Source organism: Lytechinus variegatus, chromosome 13 (genome assembly GCF_018143015.1).
Source record: "Lytechinus variegatus isolate NC3 chromosome 13, Lvar_3.0, whole genome shotgun sequence".
Taxonomy (NCBI): domain Eukaryota; kingdom Metazoa; phylum Echinodermata; class Echinoidea; order Temnopleuroida; family Toxopneustidae; genus Lytechinus; species Lytechinus variegatus.
In genome coordinates, this window is record NC_054752.1 from 10,407,491 (window position 1) to 10,418,635 (window position 11,145).

The following is an 11,145-nucleotide window of genomic DNA, read 5'->3' on the forward strand; positions in this document are numbered from 1 at the left end:
TATCTTACCCCACATCAATCACAGTAGACTTAGCCCCTCCCAGCTTGTGAGTGACGGTGTTAGGATTGACCAGCGTCCGACCCCCACCTAGGGACGACGGAGGTCGATGACGGGGGTTACGCAGGAAGTTGGACTTGTTGAATACCATCGCCATGTCTTTGCGATTCCTTTCCCTCGTCTGTGGTGACGTCATCTCTCTCCACTTGTTCTTGGAATCATTCTTCTACAGAGATTCAAAAGATGAAAAAGGAAGCATTAATATGCAAAGCTGCCAACCTTAATTGTGAAACAATCACATTAATTTTTTTGTTTTATAAAATTTTCAAGCGTAAAATCCGATTAAAAAAAAAATATTTTGAAAAACATGCCCCCAATCATCATTCTTACGAGTTTCAAAAATCCTATTTCTAGGGGAAAATTCCTATTTTGTGTCACTTTCCAATACAATATGCCCAAAACTCATTTAAAGCATTTCTTGTGGTTCCTAGAATTAACTATAATGCATTTACTTTTTTTATTAATTTTACGTACATATCTATCATAACATACTTATACTGTCACCTTTGTCCCTGCTAGCAAAACTTTACATTTGATGCTTCTTTACATAATGTTACCTAGTTAACTGTTACTTTGGCATCAATTATGATTTTCAATAATAGCTTTAACAATTACATGTACTAGCCGAGCTGCCAACCTGAACAAAAACATTTCGGTGTTTTTAAAGCTGAAAATCATTAATTTTGGTGAGGAAAATCAATATTTTCGAAGAAACACCACATGACAACACATGAAACTCAAACTTTACAAATCAGTATTCTTCTTATTTTCCAGTAGTATTTTTCAGTAGTACTGAAAATGAATACCACTTGACAGCTCTATGTCAGTTAGCTACGAATATCTGGGCCAATCTTGCAAAGAATTATGATTGATCTGATCAATCTCAACTGTATGGAAATCCATCCACACCATAATTTTGCTACAGGAATTTTGCACAATCTCCTTTAAAGAAAATCACACTGAATTTTCAAGAGAATGATGAATGTATGCATATTATACATTACATCTAGAAAATAATTTGAACAAACATGCAGTCTAGATGTTGATGTGACTCGACGTCCATAGTTGTGGTTGATCGGATTGATCGCAGCTCTTTGTAAGACGGGGCCCCAGGTCAATTTATTAAGCACATTATTACTAAGATGCGCCTCTTTGTGTGAGTAATATTGAAGGTTGACGAAGAAACGTGCAGACATGATGCTTACCCCAGATCTTTTCTTGGGAGGACGATGACCATGATCCGTCGCATCATGGGCGTGTCCCTTCTCTCCTCCCTCTGTATGCTTGGTTGATGTCTGTGTGGCTTCGGCATAGTGAGGCATTATACCAGCTGAAATGACCCCAAAATAGTTCAGTTTATTTCCAGAATTCACATATATACAAAACATTTTACATTGGTTGACATGGGTATGACATATCACGAAATGAAATAAATGGTTCTTGGGACAAATAGGAGTTTAGACACAATAAGAACTGAAACCGGTGAAGAACGGAGGGGCCTAGGTTGAAAGCATAGCTTGTGAGTTATATCCCCCAGAGGAGAATAGAAAAATTGGTAAGGCTAGGATATTATCAAGAAAATGTAAAATCAAAACAAGCAAGTAGTTGATATAAGTAATGAACCAGTTGGTTTATACACTTCTGTAGCACGCCCTGAAGGAAGAATAATAGTTTTGAGGGAGACCTGGTAGTAGAAGATGAAAATAGATTTGGAGTGCTATGTATAGATGTCTGCTGCTGCCTGAACTGCATAATCATTCAGAAGAAAATGTTTAAGTTTACGTTTGAAAATAAAGAACGAGGTGGATTCTTAGATATCCTAGGGGAGACCGTTCCAGTACTTAGGTCCTGAAAAAGTAACCTTTTTCTGAGCAAATCAAATAGACCTTGATTAGAAAAGTTGTTTTGTCTGTGGGGGTGTCGTGGTGTAGGGGTTCGGTCGCTTGACTCTTAAACCGAGGGTGGAGGGTTTGACTCCCACCCGGTGCTAAAGTCCCTTGGCAAGGCACTTATCCATGTTTGTCACTCTCCACCCAGATGTTGAATGGGTATCCGCTAGGGAGTGAACATCAATGTGATCTGATTGGCATGTGTCCACCAGTAAAATATGGTTGCCTGGCCAGGGGCCCCGATGCAGACAGAGTTGCAATCAAACGCAACTCTAACAAGTGGAATGCCTCTGGCCGTCTCACCTGCATCACGCGGTTCAATATAGCAGCAGTGCTGACTTTGCATACTACTCTAACTCGCACAAGATGTTCAGTGATACATGGTTACTCTTATGTCCTCTTTTTATGAACTAGACCAATAAACTTACAGAGATATGATGGTTATTCAACAAAAAACCCAACATGGCCAAAGTTCATTGACCTTACATGACCTTTGACCTTGATCATGTGACCTGAAACTGGAACAGGATGTTCAGTGATACTTGGTTACTCTAATGTCCAAGTTTAACGAACTAGACCAATAAACTTTCAAAGTTATGATGGTAATTCAACAGATACCCCGATTCGGCCAAAGTTCATTGACCCTAAATGACCTTTGACCTTAATCATGAGACCTGAAACTTGCACAAAATGTTCAGTGATGCTTGATTACTATTATGTCCAAGTTTCATGAATCAGATCCATAAACTTTCAAAGTTATGATGGGAATTCAACAGATATCCCCAATTCGTCCAAAGTTCATTGACCCTAAATGACCTTTGACCTTGGTCATGTGACGTGAAACTCATGCAGGATGTTCATTGATACTTGATTAACCTTATGTCCAAGTTTCATGAACTAGGTCCATATATTTTCTAAGTTATGATGACATTTCAAAAACTTAACCTCAGGTTAAGATTTCGATGTTGATTCCTCCAACATGGTCTAAGTTCATTGACCCTAAATGACCTTTGACCTTGGTCATGTGACATGAAACTCTAATAGGATGTTAAGTAATACTTGATTAACCTTATGGCCAAGTTTTATTAACTAGGTCCATATACTTTCTAAGTTATGATGTCATTTCAAAAACTTAACCTAAGTTTAAGATTTGATGTTGACGCCGCTACCGCCACCGCCGCCGTCGCCGTCGGAAAAGCGGCGCCTATAGTCTCACTTTGCTTCGCAGGTGAGACAAAAATCATGCGCAACTTGATTTTCAACTAATCAACAGCGCACATTTTGGACTTGCCATCAATTTTTGACATGTGTTTGAACGCAACTCTTTCTGCAACGGACCCCAGGATGCTCCAAAGGGAGTGAAGATGGTGTACTTTAGGTGTAGAACATGTGGCTATATGCGCACCTGCAGTATCAATATGGGGGGGTGGGAGCTGAGGGAAGGAGGGGTAGACTTACCCTGTGGGGCCTGGGTGAGGGGAGGCTCGGCGGTACTGAACTCTTACAGTACAATGAGACCATGACTCCGTGGGGGGGGGAGAGAGACTGAGGGGATGGGAGTAGACTTACCCTGAGGGGCCTGGGTGAGGGGAGGCTCGGCGGTACTGAAATCTTCTAGTACAATGAGACCATGGCTCCGTGGCGGGGGGGGGGGTAGACTTGCCCTGAAGGGCCTGGGTGAGGGGAGGCTCGGCGGTCATGAAATCTTCTGGTACAATGAGACCATGGCTCCGTGGGGGGAGGGCTGAGGGGATGGGGAGTAAACTTACCCTGAGGGGCGTGGGTGAGGGGAGGCTCGGCGGTGCTGAAATCTTCTGGTACAATGAGACCATGGCTCCGTAACAAATCACTGTCCAAACATCCATTCAGGTTGGATTTAACTGCAGAGGAAACAGAAATTGGTTACCTTTAATACTATCATTCTAAAAACAAAATATCCTTTCAGCTATACGGCTGATATAATACAAAGGAAAGCTGAGCCTATTGATGTCAAGATACAATATCTCATGAAATCAGTTATTTGTAACAAAACTTTAAATATTGATCGCACCTCTGATTTTTTTTTTGTGAAAAACAAATCAAGATAACTTCTATTCTAGTTCTACTAAAAACCTGTCAAAAACTATTAACTCATAATTTGAATTCATATATTTTGGAGAAACATGAATACTTCAATGTTGCTGTAACTATTGTTAGGTATTTTTCTACAAAACCCAAATCCTCAAGGTACTAACTTAATATGAAAGTAAAACTCTGTTTCATCTCATCTATTTATACAGGTAATGTCATTGGTGTCTTCACTTTGATTGGTATATTTTTTTTGTGATAGACTCTTCAGTATCTACTGTGAGTAAAATTGCGTGATTTGTGCGAAAAAATATTGTGGCATCAATTAATATATATCAATTTCTTCATCATTCTTCCATGTATGAATTTACAATGTATTTTTATTGCATGTAGGTATTTCTGCGCAGCTGAATAAACATGACATGCTAATTTAGCTTGTTTCTTTGCAATTCAATTTTTTTCTACCAGAAGTGGCACACAATATACGCACTCTAGTGGTCAATTTTCTAAATTCAAAGTTATGTTAAGATTGTTACCAAAGTTCGAAATGACATCTAAGAAGTTATTTTTACCTGGCGGAAGGCCAAGGTCATGATAGATATCGCAACCCTCTGCCGCTTGGTTCAGAATCTTCTCATCCTCTGCCATAGCCTTGGCCCGGGCTTGCATGATGTGACGTTCCAACATGGCTGCCTCGGCCATCCGCCTCTCACGCTCTGCTTGGACCTGAATGGACAAAAATTAATCAAATAATAATATTATTATAAAGCACTTAATACATCAAAACAACGTCTCAAAGCGGTTTACAAATATATCATTACCTCGATCATCGGATACTGGCATGCCCACATACAATGCATGCACTTTCTTGACTCACTCGGGAGCATTCCAGTGAGAATTCAAGACTCAATTATTAGGCATACGATAAACACGTATGCTTCAATCTTTGCTGGGAAATGCAGTTTGAATTACTTTCTGCATTATCGTTTTAAAGACATATTTCAAAGACACTTCACCTTTAAAATCTTTATGTAAAGTTGTCGCAAAGACTTTACTTAAAAATGAAAGCTGCAGGACAGGAATTGCATGGGGGATGGGGCAATTTCACCCCCTCCCCCCCAAAAAAAAAATGCAGAAAAGAGCCCTGGAATATCCCTCTTCACTGCAATGTTAAAGCTAATCAAAAGATTTATCCAGTAGGTTGTGGAAAACAGCCTCGGGAATATAAGATAATTAATAACAAGAGCGAAAGGAAATTGTTTTATATACAATTACATAAATGCCTTTATATTTGATTACAAAGATTGAAACAAATGCATTAAGTCAACTGCAATATCTTACAATATGGAATCTGTGTTTGAATGTAAAGAAATCCAGTTATTCACAAGGGTTCAATTTGTCTACACTTAGGCGGTACTGCACAGTGTTTATCTCATCTATTCCAATCTTCTTTTCTTTTCTTCTTTTTCACTACTTTCACTGGCCCATTAATTTCTAGCCCTTTCTTTTCCAGTACAGTATACACTAAAATGAACCTCTCCACTGATACTTTAATTCAATTAGAATACTTGAGGTGCATTACAAACACTTTTTCCATGTCATCTAATGATGACCCCCAAACAAGTAGTTTTGCTCCTCACCTTCCTCAGTTCCTCCACATATTTCTCATGGTAGGAATCGTCTCCGCTGCGCGACTTGTTGAGATTCTTCACCGTCTCCTGTTCCACCAGGTCCCTCGTGAAGATATCCCGGAAGGTCCTCGCCAAGACGTGGGTCACGTCTTGAGATCGCCCTGAAGACGGTCGCTGCAGGTACATAGGAGGCTCATCGTAGGGTAGTTTTCCCACCTTCGTCGACATAATGGCTAGTTTGATTCTTTGAACTTGTAGGGTGAATCTGGATATAATAACAATTGATATTATCACTAGAAGAGTTAAGGAATCTGGAGCAACTGATTTGTCACACAAAGATCTTGGGAAACAAATACAAATTACTAATTTTTCTATTTTCTACAAAAAAAAGGAGACAGGTTTTGTATGGAGGTACAACGATAAGTTGATGGTGTCAAATCTTGTGTCTAGTGGATGTCATTTAGAGATAATTTCTAATCAGACTTGTATACAATGTGATAAACTATCAGTAAATCAATAGGTTTTTGCATAACATGGAGAGAAGTCAAGATTTGTTAGATTTTTAAATATATAGATTTAATGTGATGTTGATCTAGATCTAATAGTATGAAATTGAACATTGTAATAAAAAATAGCCAGATATACAATGATATATAGAACAGACTGGTGGAAATACTATTCTAAATCTTTTGTGACACTGACGTGAACATGAAAATAGATCCACAAGTATAACGATACACCAACCGGTGGAGTGTACTTTCAAGGATTATGATGACGAAAGGAGAGAAAAAGGTCAGTCTTCAGAAGTTCAGAACCAACAATTTTTGTTGTTGTTGTGCAGAATCAACAATTTTTGCAGGAGAACTTTATCCGATGATGAATTTTAATTACTGTAGTGTAGCTGGTGATATAGCTCATCTGCTCATGTGCTACTGACTACCAACATTACTCATTAGGCAGCTGAATAATGAGGCTGAATTCCTCAAATCTGCCTGTTCGGAGTTTTTAAACATTTCTTGAAATGACCTGTCACTAGTGCCAGCACTGCAGCAGCCAGAACCGATGAAAACCAGAGATAGAATATAATATAGCTATGTGCGAATACGGGGCATCGCGAGCGCTGGTTTTGGTGGCACGGTTTTCGCGCGGGTTTTGCTGCGAGTGGCATCGCCTCTGTCTGGGCGGCTCATTGAAAATGGGGTTTAATGCGCATGCGCACATAGTAGGTGCAATCTCGTGCCTTTTAACAGACAGCTGAAGATGTGCTCTTTCTGTACATATAAGTTTCAATGTGGATACTCGCCTGTAAAGTGTGGATATCGGAGCTTGAAAGTTCATCAAATTTTTGGACGCGTAAATGTTCGAAATTTTTTTATGGTAAGTAAAACAAGAATCTGATTAGGTATACAATTTGACTGGAAATATATTTGAATTATCAAAAAATCCAAACTTACGCGATTCTGACGTTGCGCAGTCCAGATATAAGAGATGCCAGCTACCCTTGTCACAGCCGGTCTCTCGGCAGTCGAGCTGCCCGATGCGCCTGCGGTTGGCAGGGTGATGGGAGCGGTCGATAGTGAGTCGTTCATGCTGGATTGAACTAGATCGTAAATTGCTTACTTGATGATTATGTTGTGCCTTTTTTGGGAAATCTCTGTCATTATACCGTAGATAATTATTCTGATATTGATTTTAATACATACATTTGTCACAGAAAGATTTTATCATCCCAAGGTTATGTGACTCAAGTCAAGAGTCTAGGTGGTTGATTATCGTTTCATTTGGAAACTGGATTTGCTTTTGACAGTGGAATATCAATGTTGACTTTTCTAAAATTAAATTCATGGGTGGAAATCCCAGGGGGACATGTCCCCCTACCCAAAATAATAGGGGGACATGTAACAATAATACATTTTTTTTCTTTCTTTTTTTCTTTCTTGGTCAAACTTTTTGGGGTTAAAATGACCTTACAACAGTTTGGGGATAAACTTTTTTTTTTAACTTGTCAGAGTTGCCAGCATCCATAGGCGGTGAAAGCTGGGGGAAGTGTACCCCCCGCCCTTAATTTGAGGTGGGGGACGATCCCCCCCCACCTCAATTTTTTTTTTTATAACTTTTTTTTTTCTTTTCTTTTTTTTTTGCTTGTCAAATTTAGTTTTCTGCGTCCCCCTATAATTTTTGGTTGATAACCTTTGGTGTATTTTTTTGATTATCAAAATAATTTGGTGGTCCCCCTAAAATTGTTGGCTTTCGCCGCCGATGCCAGCGTCCCCCTACCTTTGGGGCCAATTTCCGCCCATGATTAAAATGCAAAAAATTTGTTGTTTAATTTTTCACTCTCAGAGGAAATATTTCACTTCCACATGGCTCTATTGTCTATTTTTTTTTCTATGTTATTCAGTTTTTTCTATTTTATTATAATTATTATTTTTTTTTCAAGAAGGGTGCAGGGGGGGGGTTGTGTTCATAAGTTGAAATGGGGATGGGATTTGTATAAGTTTTTGTGTCACTTTTGTTCTCTTGTTTTGAGTGTTGGAGCTTTGATGCCTGTTTTTGTTGCTGTTCAGAGCTTTATTTATGTGCAGTGATTTCACGCTAGAATATGAACTTATATTTCATTAAAAAAGGAGTGCTCGAACATGGCCTTTGTTGTAATCATACATATCTAAGAAATGCATATATTAAAGCTTAATTTTTATGTTTCCTTCTTGATACTTGAATTACATGCAATGCTACATCTTTACACCCTCAGACTCTGCTGCTCATCCTTCCTAAAAAAAATTGTAATCGAATGCCCACAGTCTCCAAAATGAAAGCTACATTATCCATCTATAAACAAATTGTTGAAACAATAAAATACATAAAGAATTGGTGAAACAATCAAATACATCAGAAAAGCACACTTGTATTTTTATACCATACAAAGTACATGTACAAAAGGAATGATATTTTTCATTTGTAAAAAAAAGACCCCATACATACATGTACACAATACTAAAGTTGAAAAAGAGCTAATTGTAATTTATATCAGAAAAAACAAAGAAATACATTAGAAATTACAAAAACAATACTTTAAACAAATTCATTTAGGAAATTATCTACATGATGCTGTTTTGATGCCAACTAAATTATATACAAATTATCTCTCATTATCACCTTCATTTGGCAAAAAAAAGAGGCGAGTAATTGTAATTTGCATAATTAATTAGAATTAATTAAAAGAAATTATTTTACACATAATAAGAAGAAAAATTACCAAGTGAAATGATTACACATCAATTGAGTTTTCTTTCACCTTTCCATTGATACCTAAATTACTTCAAAGGGCTCAAAAACAAAGAAGTTAGAGCCCGTTGAAGACTTGGGTTCAAAATGGTCACAAAAATCGGTTATGCACTCCATTGACTTTACATTAAGACAATGACCACAAATTTGGATAAATATGCGCGACTTAAACTGGAATAACTTTATAATTTCTTGATGAAAATTTGAGTTCTTGGTATCATTTGAAAGGTCTTTTTAAGGGCTTTCAAATGATACCAAATTCATTGAGATTTGAGGATTTTCATTTTTTTTGTCACATACCTATGACGTAGACTTTGTGGACACTGCCGGCGCGGCGCCGCTTCCGAATTCCTGCTGCAAGCCTGGCCTGGCTCGGAAGTCAGGAGGCTTCTTCCTGACTAGCGTGTGCAATTAATTATACATGTAAGAGAATAGGTGATACTGCGTCAGATAGGCCTAATCTAGTCCTACAAGTACGGTATATAATAATATATACCGTACTTGTAGGACCAGATTAGGCCTATCTGACGCAGTATCACCTATTCTCTTACATGTATAATTAATTGCACACGCCAGTCAGGAAGAAGCCTCCTGACTTCCGAGCCAGGCCAGGCTTGCAGCCGGAATTCGGAAGCGGCGCCGCGCCGGCAGTGTCCACAAAGTCTACGTCCAATATAGCGGGGCCCTACACAAAAATACACAAGCGGGACCGTTAATAAACAATGGATCGCTCTAAACGATTTCGAGCCTGTTCTCAGCTTCTTCCTTGCATGAATTTGAAACTTTTATCAAATTGAATTCATTACATCACCATATATATCAATAAAGATTAAAAATCACTGATTTCTTACGTTTACACTGTCTTTGATGCTTGCTTGTTCACATTTCTACTCTACATCTCGGTTCCGTATATTTTCGTTGCTATGGCTCAATACCGGTACCAAGAGGTGGCGCTACAACTTTTTTCTTCTATTTTTTTCTTCTAATATAATTTTGAGTTCCATACATAGAGATGTATAGATGGTTCCATAAGACAAAGTGGATCAGCTCTCAGGGCCTATATACCAGGGTTCTCAAACTACGGCCCGCGGGCCGGATCCGGCCCTTGGAGCTTCTCAATCCGGCCCGCGATACTCTTCTGGGTTTTTTTAAATAATTTTTAAGTCACAATATGAAACATAGCTCAATATGATTACATTGTGTATCCATGTTAGACCTAAACATGATTAAAGTAATGACAGTCAAAACAGGAAACTGTTATAAATTTGTTGGATTAAATGCTCCAAAAATCAGGGCAAGATTGCACAAGAGAGCATAGGACCCCGACCGCAAGGGCCTTTGCACTTCGCGCACATTTTTTTTCTAAGTATCCACTTCACCCTGGCCCTTTGAGGTTTACTTGGAGTCTAATCTGGCCCTTCAAAGAAAAAGTTTGAGAACCCCTGCCCTAAACAGTGCGTATCAAAAAAAAGTTTACACTTTGAAAAAATCCTGTAAAATTATACATTTGTAATTTCCTGAAGATTTTTCCACACTTTAACATTGGTACAGATCCATTTAAGCAAATGACGATATAACTGTCAAAAAATATTTCCGCTTGAGTGAGCACCACTCACTTTTGAAAAGTTAGTGAAAAATGATTTGCGCAGAACTTTGAGATAGTTATGCGGATAAAAGTAGACCTTAATCATGAAGAACATGTGAAATTTAGCTAGGAAATTTGATTTGAAGATATCTTTTACCTTTTTAAACTTGTTTCCTTGCCAAAAACACTTTGAAGAGTGCATTGCGCCTCACCCCACTTCCCCACACACCGAGGCCATCGTGACGATATTTGCCTTACACTGAGTTGTAATTTACATGAAAAGGCTAAGGCTTTTTGATAATCATTGTCAACCTTGGGAAAAGTGTGGAGAAACAAGTATCCGATGAAAAATGAAATTATACCCACTTTAAATGATAAAAACTTAGTGAAAAATGCTAGAGATGTCTGAAATAAACTTGTGTTCAAATTCAGTTATGTCCTAAGATCCAGCTGGCACAAAAAGGTTAAAGGTTATGCTTACTAAGTGTTAAAATGTCAATTTGGGCGGCAAAATTGTTACAATATGCTTGAATGTATCCGTTTTATTTCAGTTGACTAAAAGTGCAAGGGAAATGTATAAGAAATGTTTCGCAGGGTAAGTTTGATTTCGCCTTTTCCACTTGACACAGCG

At 38.3% G+C, this 11,145-nt stretch overlaps 1 protein-coding gene across 1 annotated transcript in view; it reads right to left on the minus strand.

Annotated features, from left to right (window-relative positions):
* LOC121426086 (deleted in lung and esophageal cancer protein 1-like) overlaps positions 1–9,865 on the minus strand; it is a 33,517-nt gene extending 23,652 nt beyond the window's left edge. Inside the window, exons 1-6 of the mRNA XM_041622233.1 lie at positions 9,781–9,865; positions 5,654–5,909; positions 4,586–4,739; positions 3,716–3,826; positions 1,263–1,387; positions 9–223 (exon numbers count right to left, since the gene is read on the minus strand). Coding sequence (XP_041478167.1) covers positions 9–223; positions 1,263–1,387; positions 3,716–3,826; positions 4,586–4,739; positions 5,654–5,872 — 824 coding nt within the window. The 5' untranslated portion in view covers positions 5,873–5,909; positions 9,781–9,865. The remainder of the gene's footprint in view (positions 1–8; positions 224–1,262; positions 1,388–3,715; positions 3,827–4,585; positions 4,740–5,653; positions 5,910–9,780) is intronic.
* Positions 9,866–11,145: the final 1,280 nt, after the last annotated feature.